General features: G+C 37.0%; 1 protein-coding gene across 1 annotated transcript; it reads right to left on the bottom strand.

Annotated features, from left to right (window-relative positions):
• Positions 1–1,287: 1,287 nt before the first annotated feature.
• Positions 1,288–4,504, bottom strand: LOC104214276 (F-box protein At3g08750-like). The gene is made up of 2 exons (XM_009763929.2): positions 3,159–4,504; positions 1,288–1,637 (listed from the first exon to the last, which is right to left on the bottom strand). Exons 1-2 carry the CDS (start codon positions 4,388–4,390, stop codon positions 1,613–1,615), a joined length of 1,257 nt encoding a protein of 418 aa, XP_009762231.1. The 5' UTR covers positions 4,391–4,504; the 3' UTR covers positions 1,288–1,612.
• Between the last annotated feature and the right edge of the window lie 12,715 nt (positions 4,505–17,219).

The following is a 17,219-nucleotide window of genomic DNA, read 5'->3' as shown; positions in this document are numbered from 1 at the left end:
ACCTTGATATAAAAAGTAACTTAGAAGAGAAAGGGAGAAGGAAGACATTACCAACAAATGATAATAGTGGTTGATCTTTTCCTGGAATAGGACGAGTCTCTTTCACTTTGTGGTCGAATCAGCAAGAAAGTGAAGCCAAGTTACCCAAATTTTGAATCTTTGGAGAGGACATATACCGGAAACACAATCCAATATCAAGAGAGAAGAAAGTAAAAGAATATCAAGTTTGAAAGAGACATTTCGGGTCAGAAATTTTAGAAGAAATTAACTTTTTGTATTTGATAGATTTTAAAAAAAACAAAAAAACTACCATGCTTTTCTTCTTCTTCTTCTTCTTCTTCTTCTTCTTCTTCTTCTTCTTCTTCTTCTTCTTCTTCTTCTTCTTCTTAATTTACCAACTTAAATGGGTACTTTTGAATTCCGATTCAGATGACGGGTGTTGCAATTCTGACAGTGGGGTAGATGGATTTCCAAAGATTGGAGTCAAAAGAAAAGGATTCGAACTTAGAAGAAAGAAATATATGAAACAAAATAGAAACAACCTTTTTTTCTTCATAGTAGAGAGAGAAGAGGGATCAACGTTTTGAATTATCGCAAGGAAGAAGAAAGGCCTTGTTAAAAATTGTAGGGTTACGACTGGCGGTGAAAAGAAGAGGAAACATTTGAGTTTTACTAATAAATTAACCGTGGTTTTTGTCTTAGGTAAATGAGAATAAATTAGAGAAAACTCCAAAAAATGTGAAAAAAGACAAAAACAATCCCTATTCATCAAGGCCTGCCACGTCACCGGGTCAATGACCCTCAATTTTATATATATATATATATAGATCGGGGGAGTACAAATTAGAATTGCTCATATTTCCTTGAATTGAACTTGGGAAAAAGGAATTTAAGAATGTGCTTAGATTGATTATATACCGTGAGATTGGAAATATTAGTAGAACTTGCCTCAATATTTATAATTACTAAAACGTAAATTTGTCTAATTGTCTTAATTCAGTGCAACATTTCAAAATTTGGTTTCCAGTGTTCAAATCATCCGTCAGCGACTCAGCGGCACAATCACAAAATTGAATGATAGGCTCCATTCTCATCAGACATTTCCTGTTCCCTTTTTCCATTCTTCTCAACCAGGTTTAGAAATACTGGTAGAATTAACTTAAGAAATGCTAGGATAAGCGCAAGCTAACATTGCCTGGCACGATTAAATTACAAGCAGCAAATATCTTTGATCATAGTCAGACCAGTTCACATGCATGCAAATAACTACGAACCAAAGAGAACAACTTAAAGGGAACACAAAGAGAGATGTTATGTTGGGAAAGGAGCTCAAAAAGTATTACACCACAAACATGAATACACCATAGATGAATAAAGTAACACTTGATAAGTGCAACGAGCGACAGAAATTAGTTAAGTTAGATTATCAGAATTAGACCCTTCTAATACAAACATCACAGGGTTGTAAACAGACCGGAAACTGGATACATGCCATCTCCCAACTAAAAAGACGTCGAAAGGTTTTTCATGCCATCTCTGAGGTGAGCAAAAAATGGGCAAACAGGGTCTCTTCTGTGCAAGCTGGATAGCCAAGTTCAGATGCTGAGGGTTGTCACAGCATGAAGTCAACGCAAGCCCTACATCATCCAAAAAAAAAAAGTTCACAAGTTTCTCAAAATATCTTTATACGAGTTAAATTTTATTGAAGTAGTGAGAAAATCCAACATACAAGATGTATGCAAAAGGTAGAAAATCCTACAAGAAAGCATGTTTCTTTAGTAATAGCATAAATACTAACCGGAAAATTAGAAGTAGACTAAGAATATCCGAAGAACTAAAATGTTCACTAGAAATCCTATAAGAAAGCAAGTTTCTTTAGAAATAACATCAATTGTAACTGGAATATAAGAAGTACTCCAACAATATCCGAAGGACAAAAATGTTCTTTAGAAGTCCTATGAGAAAGCATGTTTCTTTACGAATAGCACCCAGTCATAAACACTAACTAGATATAAGTACGCCAAGGATATCTGAAGGGAAAAAAATGTCCAACCCATCCGAACAAAAAAAATTTCTACTCCATCAAACACTTTGTATCTCTCTTCTGAATTTCTTAGTAGAAGCACCTTTCTTACATTCCATGGCATTTGGCATTACTTATTCACCTCACACATGCTCCATACTATACAGTATATAATATACGTCTACAGATGCCAAAATCATGACAACTCAATGCATTCATAAGAAATTGCTAGACAAATTAACCGGGGGGGGGGGGGGGGGGGGGCGAGCACTTGTGCAAAGGCAAAAAATTCTAATACTTTCATCAGAAAAGAGAGGTAATAAAGAGGGCATTCAAGGAGAGTAGCTCTTCCAAATATTCATGATGTCTTCAAATGGATATCAGCGAGTATCTTGCTATTAAATAAAGGGGAAAAGAATTGTGTCCTCTTTCCACTCACTCCGAAAAGTAACCAGAACTGCTTCCAAAAACAAGAAGATAAGCAGACACGGTTCAGGTATCAAAGATTAGAGATTTTCTACGTTTCCCTCACTAAAAATGTAAAAGACAGTTGCTGCAGATTGATATGCTATCACTACTTGACAAAAGACCTATTGTTGAATTCAAGGTTCCATTTATTCTTATTTAATACTTCAGTTTGTCATTATAGATCCCAGCTCAAAAGCAAAAGGCGCCAAGACCAGGGAATGCACTTCTCAATATATGTTTATCCTTTTATTAAACATCAAGACTCTTCCGCAAGATAAATAGAACAATTTGGACCAATGTTTTCTTAACTTGTGCATTCATCCAAACTTGTATGCATCTCGATTATTAAAACCCACAAGTACATGTGGTGGGACTTTGGACCTATGCTATGGAAAGAAGCTATAAATAGCAGCAACGCACAAGCATCTCAACCAATTGCGCAGAATTAACTAAAGTAAACAATAGAGTTAGTTCACGTAGTATATCAACACCTCAAAGTAAATGTGCTTAGTTCACCAAGTGCCTGTATACCACATACATGCATGTGCACATAAGATAAGAAAACCTCTGAAGAAATGACAACATCTAACAGTGGAAGTTGACAATCAGTACAAAGCAAGAATATAGTAACATAAACTATAGTATAATGATAACTTGATCTCCAAACCTTGTGAGTTTTTTGCGAGCCAATTTATCTCGAGCATTTTGCTTCTTAACTGGTAGCATCCCTCCGGTCAGCATTAGGCTCTCTGAATAGTCGAAAATCATATATGCACCATTCTTAGAACTATCAATGCTCAAGTTTGCCTTAACTGAACAAGTCACGGGATCAAACAAGAACACTTCTTCTTCTTTGTTCTTAGCTACAATGTCACCATTCCTCAAACAGCCCATAGTTCTCTCTAACCCGTGTATCGGTCCAACATTGTATTTTTTAGTCCAGCCATCTTCATCATCCATTACCCAAACATCAAAATGGGATTCGTCTCTTTCATCAAAGGTAAACTTACCAAGAGAATCACCCAAGACCACAAGTTGTTGATGCTTCTTATTTCTTTCTCCGGTTCCTAGCATTGGTAACTTCTCAAATACTTTTTTACCCACATCAAAGCGCACCAACACCGGCCGCCACCCAAATTCATCAGTGACAGTAGCAAACCAATAAGGCACCCCTTTAACGTTCACGTTACTAGTATGCCCAGGAATATGGAAAACCACCTCACTTTTCAGTTTCTTCCATCCAAAACTCTTGGTTGACCACATTTCCACATGGTTCGGGACTGTAGATGTTGGCACGGCAGTAAAGATTCTCAAGACCAAAAAATCATTTTCTTGGGGATCAAAAGCCAATCCAATGGATGCCCAACAGTGCACTCCCATAATAGGTTCGCTTTCAGAAAGCTTCACCATCCTAGACTGCCTCATAGCTGGATTCCAAAGGGTAATCAAGTCACCCCAAGGTGGCTGAAAAAGGCACACAATGCCATTGCAAGGACCCACAATGTACATATGGGGAAAGAAGCAAGGAAAAGGGCTGTCTAGTTCGACAATTGATGATGATGATTCAGGCTCAGGCGGGGGAGTATATAGTGAGAGTACATGATGAGAGGACTCGTAATGGCGGGTGCCTATAAGAATGGATGAACCGCTGCGCTGCAGAGCAGAGTAGTGGCTGAAATGGGCGGCGATAAAGTTGGGTTTCGAAATGAGATTTCGCCATTGCTTGCAGACGCACCTGAATCGTAAAAGGATATTAACAGGGAGACGGGAAAGGATGTTAGAGATGATTTCTCTTGGGAAATACGAGTCGGAAGTTGATTCTGGAGCTCTGCTCTTTGTAATTTTGGAGCTCCCTTTTCCTTTCTTCTTCACATTTCCTTTGCCTTTAGCTGGCGCCATCTCTTTGCTTGGAAATCGCCGGAGGTTGAAGACTATGAAGTTTAGTGAAATCGACAAAGAAGAGCCAAATTCGGTGGGTTTTGAGGGTTTAAAGTCAAAATAACTAAAAACCAGTTTGGTATAGCCGTCAGTTTATCTTGGAAAGGGCTTTCTTCCAAAAGTGTTTTTGGGTGAGAACCGGTGTTACTAATTAGTTTGAAAAACACTTGTGAGCAACAGTTTTTGGCCAAACTTTAAAAACTATTTCTAAGTATATTTTTCTCAAAAGTACTTCTCAAAAAAGTGTTTTTGGAGAGAAGTTACTTTTTCTGCTTCTGCTTCTCCTCAAAAGCACGTTTTTCCTTCCAAAAGCTTGACCAAACACCTTAATTTTTTGCCAAAAATACTTTTGACAAAGAAAAACACTTTTGGCCAAAAAAACTCGATCAAACAGGCTATTATTGCGTCTTTGTCTTAAATTATTTGTTGCTTTTCATTATGTTGAGGATGAGTTTAATAGATTTTAAAGTTTAATTTTTATGGATAATGGAGTAGTAATATTTATGTGAAAAATCTATGAATAGAAGAATTTTTTTTTTTAAAAAAAAAAAGCATGGTAAAAGTTTTTTCGTAATTAGAGCCAAAGAAGAGATGAGGACAAGGAAGTACATAAATTAATTAATGTAATATCTGCAAACCTTGTCTCGGTTTGAGGACAAATAGTACATTCTCTTCCACCAATTTGACTTTTGTGCCCAGAATTTGGGACGCGGCATCCATTTCGGCATCAGCTCGGAAAAAAGGTTTTAAAACCAATTTTGGATTTTTTTTGTAAGACGTAGTCTCGATATCTTCTTTTTCTTTCTAAGTGGGTGTTTGGACATAAGAATTATAAAATTTCAAAAAAAAAATGAAAAAAAGTATTTGAAAATTAGTGTTACGATCCATTTTCTAAACAAGCCGAGACCGTCACTCAATCACTAAACCTGATCGAGCGAACCATCTCTGCTTATTCAATCTATTATAGCTCCACACTTTATATGCAACAAAGCAATAATCTAACCAAATACTCTTGATTAATTCAAATATTTAAATAAATCAACTCCAAAACTTTATTCATAGTAACTACTGAATTATTGCTAAGTTATTATAAAATAACATATGAATCTCAACCCAATGACTATGTCTATGAAACCTCTACTGATAAACTGACGCACTGCTCAGGACATGAGATTTCCTGGTCAGTTCTCTAGATAAACAAAGAAATAGCTAAATGAAAATGACTCTAAGAATACTCCACGAACAAAAGCGGAGCTCACCAATATCACTGGAAGGGAAGGAAGTCCTAACTCGTAACCTGCTCGCCTGCAAATCCGGTTCCTACGTTGTACCGCAGACCAACGTAGGTTCCCAAAAGAGAACGCCAGTACCATCCATTGTACTCAATGAGTCTCAACAACAGGAGGAGAAACTTTAATAACATATACATTACGAGCAAATGTTCTAAATGCATGTAAAACATAAAGCTTATAAGAATAATTCTAAAATAATTGCATAATAGCAATTTACGAATATTCTAAAAGAAATTCTTTTCTTTTTCTTTCTTTACAAAAAATTACTTCACTTTATACTTTGGGAGTTCCAACTATCCTGACTTAATTCTGTCTCAGTCACCGTGTGATCGGCACGGGTTCGATCCCAACCTGATCGAATAGGTCCAATCCACGAGGTGTCACTCGCTTCATGGTTCTCAACGCTCATGTATCATACCTTAGCATGGCTAAGTAAATTCTCAGCAACGAGACCCTCGGCTCATGTGCTCCCTACTTTGGCACAAGTAGTTTCAGGAAGTCAACGCCTTGGTCAGGACCCTCGGCCTGGACGATGATCCCTTCTCAGAATAACGGATACTCCCCAAAAATCTTTTCTTTCTAAAACTTCTTCCTTGTGACTTTTTCAAGTCTAAATCTTTTCTTTATAGAACATTATGTACATGCTCATATTGGTGCCCTTAAATGTAAAGCATGGCATAAGAATGAAATAAATATATAAAAATATTTCTAAAGACTCTTTCTTCTTCATAATCTTCAACATGAAAATAACATATAAGAATAACACAAAAATCTAAAAATTTAAGCACATATAGCATAATAGATCATCTAAACTTTTGCTAGAACAATTCTAAATTAATGGGTACTCACCCGCTCTAATTAAATAATGATAAACTCTTTTAAGCAATTCATCAAACACCTTGTATGCGTGCTTTTGTGAGTTAAACCACTTTAGTAAAGGGTTATATCAACTCACCTCAAAACTTCACACACACATGTATATATATACATATTTCACTATAGGCAAGATAAAATAATAGTAATAATAATAATTCAGTTCTATAATTAGCTTATCTTGAAACTTTTATAAATTTGAGGAGTGTTACAATCTTCTCTCCTTAAAAACATTCGTCCTCGAATGTTGCTAGGGCCTTATTCTTAAGCTAACAATCATTCCTTAGGTCCTTAAACCTCTTAAGTTTTCTTAGCACTACTCACTTTTCCAAGGGACTCAAAATTTTGGCTAACTCCCTAAATTTTCAAAAATTTCGGCAGAGTTTCCTTTGTAACTTGGACTATCCAAAAAAATATCTCTGTCACAAATACCACTACTACATCAACAACAACCAAATATACTATAACAGGCCATTCATAGGCACCATACGCAACTCATAAATTAATTACTCACACTCCGGCAAGGAGGTACTACGATAACTAACAAGAATCTAAAGCACAACAACTCTAGCACAAGTAAATCACTTTAATAAATTAAATATACTATGGCACAAACTAAATTACTACAACAACTAAGTATAATCTAAGAAGAACATAAACACTTGCTAACTTGTATTAATAAATGAAATATAAATGTCAAGTCAAACCTAGGTTCACATACCTTGTTACTCAAATAAATAAGGATACTTCTTCCTCATATCTTCCTCGACCTCCCACGTAGCTTCTTTTGAATCATGATTACTCCACAAAACTTTTACCGATGCTAATTCTTTTGTTCTTAACTTTCTTACTTGCCTATCGAGAATTTCTATAGGTACCTCTTCATAAGTCAGGCCTTCCTTAATTTCTATGGTATCGATAGGTATTATATGTGACTCATCATGGATGTACTTTCTAAGAATAGACACATGAAAGACAGGATGAACAGAGGACAACTCAACGGGTAGCGCTAGCTTATAAGCCATGTTTCCTTTCTTTTCTAGAATTTCATAAAGTCCGATAAATCTAGGGCTAAGTTTCCCTTTCTTACCAAACCTCATAACTCCTTTCATTGGTGAAACTTTCAGAAACACCTTATCACCAACCATGAACTCTAACTCACGATGCCTCTTGTCAGAATAAGACTTTTGACGACTCTGAGCCGCTTTAAGTCTTTCTCTAATTAGCTGAACTTTCTCCAAGGCCTTACAAACAAACTCTGGACCAATCAACGACACCTCTGCTGGTTCAAACCAACCCACCGGAGACCTACATCTCCGCCCATACAATGCTTTATAAGGAGCCATACTAATGTTGGCATGGTAGTTGTTATTGTAAGCAAATTCTATAAGTGGCAAGTGATCATCCCAATTACCTCCAAAATCTATAACACACGCACGCATCATATCTTCGAGAGTCTGAATGGTCATTTCTGCCTGGCCATCGGTCTGTGGATGAAAAGCGGTGCTTAAATTGACCTTGGTACCTAATCTTTTCTGAAATGCCTGCCAAAAATTTGTCGTGAACTGAGGGCCTCTGTCAGATATGATTGAAACTGGAGTACTATGCAATCGGACTATTTCTTTTATGTACAACTGCGCATACTGCTCTGCGGAGTCTGTCGTCTTTACTGGTAGGAAATGCGCGGACTTTGTCAGTCGGTCTACAATAACCCAAATTGAATCATGTTTACGGTATGTGCGAGGTAGACCTACTACGAAATCCATATTAATCATCTCCCACTTCCACTGTGGTATCTCTATATCTTGAGCTAGGCCACCAGGCCTCTGATGCTCGGCTTTGACTTGCTGACAATTTAAACATTTAGCCACATGATCTGCTACTTGTTTCTTCATGCCTTTCCACCAATACAACTCTTTCAAATCTAGATACATTTTGGTAGCACCTGGGTGGATAGAGTACCTCGAACTGTGAGCTTCCTCCATTATGGCCTTCCTAAGATCATCTACATCAGGCACACATAACCGATCATTCAACTTCAAAACTCCGTCACTTCCTAGAGTGAAAGCAGTGATTTCTTTGCTTCTGACTCCTTCTTTTAATTTCACTAAGTACGGATCTTCGTCTTGCTTAGCCTTAACATGCGCAACAAGGGAGGATTGCGCTAAGGCATAAGCAGTTATGTCTCCTTCTTCGGTCTCATCCAATCTAATTCCATCATTTGCTAGTTTTTGAATTTCTCGACCCAAAGATCGCCTTTGTACTGCAAGATGGGCCAAGACACCCATTGACTTCCTACTAAGTGCATCTGCTACCACATTAGCTTTGCCCGGGTGATAAAGGATATTGATGTCATAATCCTTTAATAGCTCGAGCCACCTTCTCTGTCTCAAATTTAGTTCTTTTTGCTTGAAAATGTACTGGAGGCTTTTGTGATCTGTAAACACTTCAGAATGCTTGCCATAAAGGTAGTGTCGCCATATTTTTAATGCAAACACCACTACTGCAAGCTCCAAGTCATGTGTGGGGTAGTTCTTTTCATGGTTCTTTAACTGCCTGGAAGCATAAGCAATAACTTTTCCATTTTGCATAAGAACACAACCAAGGCCCACTCTGGAGGCATCACAATACACTGTGAACCCACCCGAACCTGTTGGCAAGGTTAGCACAGGTGCAGTGGTCAACCTCTTCTTTAACTCTTGAAAACTCTGCTCACAAGCGTCTAACCATTGGAACTTAACTGCTTTCTGAGTCAACTTAGTTAATGGAGTTGCAAGTGAGGAAAACCCCTCTACAAACCTTCTATAGTAGCCAGCTAACCCCAAGAAACTCCTGATTTCGGTTGGCGTTGTCGGCCTGGGCCAGTTCTTGACTGCTTCTGTCTTCTGAGGGTCTACTTTTATTCCTTCACTAGATACCACGTGGCCTAAGAATGCTACTGACTGCAACCAGAACTCACATTTTGAAAACTTGGCATAAAGCTCATTCTCCTTCAAGGTCTGCAAGGCTATTCTAAGGTGTTCTGCATGTTCTTCCTTGCTCTTAGAGTATACCGAAATATCGTCTATAAACACGATAATAAAGGTATCCAGTAATGGCTTGAAAACTCTGTTCATGAGGTCCATGAATGCAGCTGGAGCATTTGTCAACCCGAAGGACATTACTAGAAATTCATAGTGCCCGTAGTGAATTCTAAAGGCTGTTTTAGATATATCCTCCTTTCTGATTCTCAACTGATGGTATCCCGACCTCAAGTCTATTTTTGAAAAGTACTTTGCACCCTGAAGTTGATAAAATAAATCATCAATTCTTGGGAGTGGGTACTTGTTCTTAATGGTAACTTTATTCAACTGCCGATAGTCGACACACATTCTAAGAGACCCATCTTTCTTTTTGACAAACAGGACCGGGGCACCCCACGGTGAAACACTCGACCTGATGAAGCCCTTGTCAAGAAGGTCTTTCAACTGTTCTCTCAACTCATTAAGTTCTGTTGGAGCCATCCTATATGGAGGTATAGATATGGGCTGAGTGCCTGGCATGAGATCAATGCCGAAGTCTATGATTCTTTCGGGAGGAAGTCCGGGAAGGTCATCTGGGAAAACTTCTGGAAATTCTCTAACAATTGGCACTGACTGAAGAGCTGGTGGTTCTGATTCTGGATTAATAATGTGAGCCAAATAGGCGAGACACCCCTTACCGATCATTCGTTGTGCCTTAAGATAAGAAATAAACTTACCTACAAGCGATGCTGAACTACCCTTCCACTCTAAGACTTCTTCATTTGGAAATTGGAACCTGACTATCTTGGCATGACAATCTAACATGGCATAGCAGGAAGACAACCAATCCATACCCATGATCACATCAAAATCCACCATTTCTAACTCTATGAGATCAGCTTTGGTGTTGCGACCTTGGACTGAAACTATACAGCCTCTATAGACTCTGGTGACTTTCACTGACTCGCCAACTGGAGTAGATACTAGGAATGGCTCACTAAGTTGTTCAGGTTCTAGTCCGAGGTTAATTGCAAAGTATGGAGTCACATATGAAAATGTTGAACCTGGATCCATTATGGCATAAGCATTATGTGAGCAGACTAAAAGTATACCTGTAATAACTTCTGCAGATGCCTCTGCACTCTGACGATCAAGTGTAGCAAATAAACGGGGTTGTCCCCCTCCCTGAGTAACTCGGTCTGCACCTCTGCCTGCTCCATGCCCGGACTGATTATGAGAACCACGAGCCTGAGGTGGTGCAACTGCAGTAGCTGAGGAACTAGAAGGACGAGTTGATCCACCACTGAAATTACGTTGCAACTTTGGGCAGTTGGCCTTTATATGACCAATGTCTCCACAATGGTAGCAACCATGAAACCCGAGCTTGCATTAACCTGAATGTTGCAGCTTACATGTTCCACAAAGACTTTGCTGGTGTGAATGTTGCTCAGCATGACTCTGGCTATGTGAGGATGATGTCCTAAAATTCTGATTCTGGCGAGACTGATTTCCATTACTCTGAGTACGTCTGAAGGAAGACCCACCACCTGACTGATGACTGAACTGAGCTGGTGCTAATGACTCCTTATTAGAGGAATCCCTTCCGCCTCCGCTGGATGTACCATTAAACCTGCCCGTTGTCCGGGATTTCTTGTTATGCTCTTTCTCTTCTCTCCTTTGTTGTCTGTCTTTTTCTAAGTGCTTGGCGAACCCCACAACAGATGAGAAAGCTGTCATTCCTACCGCTGCAGCTGATGTCGTATCCTTAATATGGTAAGCCAAACCTCCAACAAACCTGCGAATCTTTGTTTTTTCTATCTTAACCATGTGAGGAGCATGTTTAGCTAACCTTATGAATTCCATGTAGTACTCTTGCACACTTTTTTCCCTTGTTTGAGATGTTCGAACTCTGTAGCCTTAGCTGCCATATCCTCTTCTGGGATAAAGTTAGCCATGAAGGCCTCTTCAAATTCTTCCCAAGTAGGTGGACCATCATCTTTATCTCTCTCTTTTTCCCACATCTCAAACCAAGCGCCAGCCACATCTCTAAGCTGGTAAGCAGCCAGCTCCACAGCTTTGTCATCAAATGCTTTCATCACTCGGAGGGCTTTCTTAACACCCTCCATCCATAACATTGGATCTTCATCAACTATAGAACCATGGAACACTTGAGGACTCAACTTCGGAAATTCATTCACTCTTGAGGACTCAGAATTGTTCTGCCTATTTGTTTGAGGTGGAATCTTATCTCTTTTCTCGTTCTGGTTGGCCATAAAGGCCTTAAACATCTCCATAGCACTGTTGACTGCATTGAACATCTGACCCACCTCTGGGGATATAGTTGTTTGAGTCGGAGCTGTTGTTGGGGTTGGCGTTGGATCCTGAGGTACTTGCTCATCATGCTCCACCCCTTCTTCATGTTCAACCTGGGGTACTTGAACCCCCCTTGTGGATTTACCCTTCCTTTTCTGAGTTTAAGCCTTTTTAGTTATGCCTTGAGCCACAATAGTAGCAATAGTTTCTTGAGCAACATCCTGAGTGTCGGTGTCAGAGTGCGAGTACGAGGCATTTCTGCGAGTTTTGGAGAAAAGAATACATTAGATAATTTCTTAGAGGTAGGCTCTACTGCACGATCTAAAGTATGAAAAAAAAAGATTTTTCCTAAATGCTTGTAGCCTCCTGTTTATAAGTATGGCGCGCTTCATACACATAAACAAGACTCTACTAATACGGCTTCATAGACCCCTAGGACTCCATAAACCTGAGGCTCTGATACGAAGTTTGTCACGACCCATTTTCTAAACAAGCCGAGACCGGCACTTGATCACTAAACCTGATCGAGCGAACCATCTCTGCTTATTCAATCTATTATAGTTCCACACTTTATATGCAACAAAGCAATACTCTAACCAAATACTCTTGATTAATTCAAATATTTAAATAAATCAACTCTAAAACTTTATTCATAGTAACTACTGAATTATTGCTAAGTTATTATAAAATAACATATGAATCTCAACCCAATGACTATGTCTATGAAGCTTCTACTGATAATCTGACGCTCTGCTCAGGACATGAGATTTCCTGGTCAGTTCTCTAGATAAACAAAGAAATAGCTAAATGAAAATGACTTTAAGAATACTCCACGAACAAAAGCGGAGCTCACCAATATCACTGGAAGGGAAGGAAGTCCTAACTCGTAACCTGCTCGCCTGCAAATCCGGTTCCTACGTTGTACCGCAGACCAACGTAGGTTCCCAAAAGAGAACGCCAGTACCATCCATTGTACTCAGTGAGTCTCAACAACAGGAGGAGAAACTTTAATAACATATACATTACAAGCAAATGTTCTAAATGAATGTAAAACATAAAGCTTATAAGAATAATTCTAAAATAATTGCATAATAGCAATTTACGAATATTCTAAAAGAAATTCTTTTCTTTTTCTTTCTTTACAAAAAATTACTTCACTTTATACTTTGGGAGTTCCAACTATCCTGACTTAATTCTGTCTCAGTCACCGTGTGATCGGCACGGGTTCGATCCCAACCTGATCGAATAGGTCCAATCCACGAGGTGCCACTCGCTTCATGGTTCTCAGCGCTCATGTATCATACCTTAGCATGGCTAAGTAAATTCTCAGCAACGAGACCCTCGGCTCGTGTGCTCCCTACTTTGGCACAAGTAGTTTCAGGAAGTCAACGCCTTGGTCAGGACCCTCGGCCTGGACGATGACCCCTTCTCAGAATAACGGATACTCCCCAAAAATCTTTTCTTTCTAAAACTTCTTCCTTGTGACTTTTTCAAGTCTAAATCTTTTCTTTATAGAACATTATGTACATGCTCATATTGGTGCCCTTAAATGTAAAGCATGGCATAAGAATGAAATAAACATATAAAAATATTTCTAAAGACTCTTTCTTCTTCATAATCTTCAACATGAAAATAGCATATAAGAATAACACAAAAATCTGAAAATTTAAGCACATATAGCATAATAGATCATCTAAACTTTTGCTAGAACAATTCTAAATTAATGGGTACTCACTCGCTCTAATTAAATAAAGATAAACTCTTTTAAGCAATTCATCAAACACCTTGTATGCGTGCTTTTGTGAGTTAAACCACTTTAGTAAAGGGTTATATCAATTCACCTCAAAACTTCTCGAGCCAATACGTAGGCCCCAGTCCAACTGACACCAGTCAAACAATCGATTTTACAACAACCAGTGCATTTTAATCAATTTTAAAATACTACACCTAAATATAAAATTTATTATTGATATAGAGGAAGAAGGGAATTAACTATTCAATTTCTACCTATTACCACGGTAGGATAATTATAAATAGAGAATTTTATATACCCGAGTTCAAGGATTAGTGGTTTGTAAAGAACCCTAGGATTTTCGAGCAATTTCAGGTTGCCTCTGCTTCGAACGTTTGTGTTCTCCGCCTCTTTTTTTCTTCTTGTTTTGTTTGTTCGAAACAAGCTTATGCCGTTTCGCCTATCTGAATGAGAAATACGTCATTCTCATTATAAGGCTTTAAGCCTTTTGTTGACAATAGCCCCTTTTATGGGCTTTAAGTTTACTTCTTCTTTTTTTTTCTTCTTTTTTTCTTAACTAATAATTACTAATACCCACTTTAATAATTAATAATATTAAAAATTATTAATATTTTCCCTAATTATATATCCAATTATTTAAGTATATATATATATATATATATATATATATATATATATATATATATATATTTCACTATAGGCAAGATAAAATAATAGTAATAATAATAATTCAGTTCTATAATTAGCTTATATTGAAACTTTTATAAATTTGAGGAGTGTTACAATTAGAGTTGTGTTTAGATATGAATATAATTTTGGGTTGTTTTTGAAGTTCTGTAAGATATCTGAGTGAAAATTTTGAAAAATAGTTTTTTTTGTAATTTTTCGAAAAATCCTAAAGTGTATCTTCAAGTAAAAATTAAATTTTTTATGAACAAATGAAAAAAAATTCGAAAAAAATGAAAAATTTCTTATGTCTAAATGGGCTCTTAAGTAATTTTAAAAACAACACAAAGCTTCTTTAAATAAACGGAAAAGGTCCAAAAATATCCTTGAACTATTCGAAATAGCTCAAAAATATCCTCTGTTTGTTTTTGGTACCAAAAATGTCCCTGCCGTTTATGTTTTGGCTCAAAAATGTCCCTCAGCCGTTAGTTTTGACATAAAAATGACATGGCAGTCCAACTCGGTTAGAATTGCTTACATGGTCGTCCACCTAAGCAATCCATATGTGAAAATTATTTTTTCAATTTTTTTAATTTTTCCAGAACTTTTTAATAAAATATAAAATCAACATTTATTTTGAAAAAAATCAAAAATTTCGGAAAAAAATATTTATTTCGGAATTTTTTTAATTAAAATACAAAATCAACACATATTCCAGAAAAAGTAAAAAAATTACGAAAAAATTATTCTTGATTGGGGTTTATGATTTGATTAAAAAAACTCCATTGTTCTCTTTTATGAATTTCAGAGTTATGTTTTTGAATGCTTTTGAATCCAGTAATAGAGTAGTTATGTCTTGGAACATTATCCCTATATAATTTCAACTCCATTCTTTAGCTCCAAAAAAAAATATAACACACAACGTTTACAAGAAAAAAAAATTAAAACTTTATCTGTACAACAACAAAGACGTTAGTTTCTTAATCCTAAACAAGTTGGGGTCGGTTATATGAATTCTAGATATCTATAATCATAAATTCACAAAAGAGAACAATGGAGTTTTTTAATCAAATCATAAACCCCAATCAAGAATAATTTTTTCGTAATTTTTTTACTTTTTTCGGAATAAGTGTTGATTTTGTATTTTAATTAAAAAATTCCGAAATAAATATTTTTTTCGAATTTTTTTACCTTTTCCAAAATAAATGTTGATTTTGTATTTTATTAAAAATTTCTGAAAAAAAATTCCGAAAAAATAATTTTCACATATGGATTACTTAGGTGGACGACCATGTAAGCAATTCTAACCCAGTTGGACTGCCATGTCAGTTTCAATGGCAAAACTAATAGTTTAGGGGCTTTTTGGGGCCAAAACATAGACGGTAAGGATATTTTTCGCACAAAAAATAAACGGAGAATATTTTTAAGCTATTTCGAATAGTTTAAGGATATTTTTGGACCTTTTCCGTTAAATAAATAAGCACCCTTTGAATAAGGTTTTCCTTTCCAAAAGTCTTCTCATAAGTGATTGGCCATTCAAAGTTTTGTGGAATGTACGCTTATATGAAATTAGAGTGCATACTGGAATTTTAGTTTACATGATTAGGCAGAGTGATAGTGATATTGAGTGTTGAATGGGTTAGCTTAGAGAGGTTAATTAAGCTCTTGCAGTGCCTATCACATCCCATAGCTTAGAGAGGTTAATTAAGCTCTTTGCTTATTTGTGATTGGATTTTTAATTACTTATTCAATCTTGTGCTTCATTGATTTTAATTGGGTGACTTCCAATTAGAATTGCCTGTATAATCTCGAATTGAGCTTGGAAAAGAGAAATAAAGTACTATGTGTTTAGATTGAATAATGAGGGATTAGACCAATTAGGACAGTAATTGCAGTAATTTGTGACCGATGATTAGAATATACTATTTTAACCCCGAATATTTGAGCTTGAATTGTGATTTATCCTACTTGTAGGTTCAGGTAGCAAGGGTAGATCAAATAAATCTTGTATGGGATTGGTGCCAACTTCTAGGTAAACGCAAGAGTTTATATATGTTGGGAATAAACCCCTTACCAAAATAATATTCACGGTAATAAAGCGGAATAATAATGTAGCACCGAGATACGGTAATTAACAAGAATAAAAGAGTAACAATGACACCAAGATTTTTACGTGGAAAACCCTTCTGAATAAGGGAAAAAACCACGACCCCGAGAGGAGCAACTGATATCACTATAGTAAGGAATTTTACACTTTGTAGGTCGGAGATAAATACTCCAAAGACCACTACAACACTCAAAAGAAATAACCCTCTTTTGATATTCTCACCTCACTACAATATCGCTCACTCTCTATTTTCCTCACAGACTATTTTCTTATACCTTGTCTGTGAAACCTCACTCTTTCTTTCTCTCTTTGTTGGTGTGTAGAAATGAGAGTTGAAGCTCTCCTTTTATAGCCAAAGCTTCACTCTCTAAAGCCTACCATATTTGACAATTTACACACACTTTTCACAATTCAACAAAGTTGGCTACCAAACCAAACTAATTCAACAAGGTTGGCTACCAACCAAACCAAGTCAACAAGGTTGGCTACCAAACCAAAGAAAACTTTTATTAGGCACATGTCTAATACTTCTTCAATGAGATGGACATCATCAATCTCCCCCTCCAGTCTCATTCATCTAGAGGAGGTAGCACTGTCTTCTAGTTTGAGTGCATGCCGACAAGTTCTTTGCATAGCTCGAACTTGTTCCTTGGTACCACCTTGGTCAGCATATCTGCGGGATTCTCACTTGTAGAAATCTTCAAGACTTTTAGAGATTCATTATCTACCATTTCTCGAATCCAATGATATCTCACATCAATGTGTTTGGTCCTTGCATGGTACA

This window comes from Nicotiana sylvestris, chromosome 2, assembly GCF_000393655.2.
Source record: "Nicotiana sylvestris chromosome 2, ASM39365v2, whole genome shotgun sequence".
In the NCBI taxonomy this organism is placed as follows: domain Eukaryota; kingdom Viridiplantae; phylum Streptophyta; class Magnoliopsida; order Solanales; family Solanaceae; genus Nicotiana; species Nicotiana sylvestris.
Note: the sequence above shows the minus strand (reverse complement) of the source record. Positions and strands in the feature narration are given on the sequence as shown.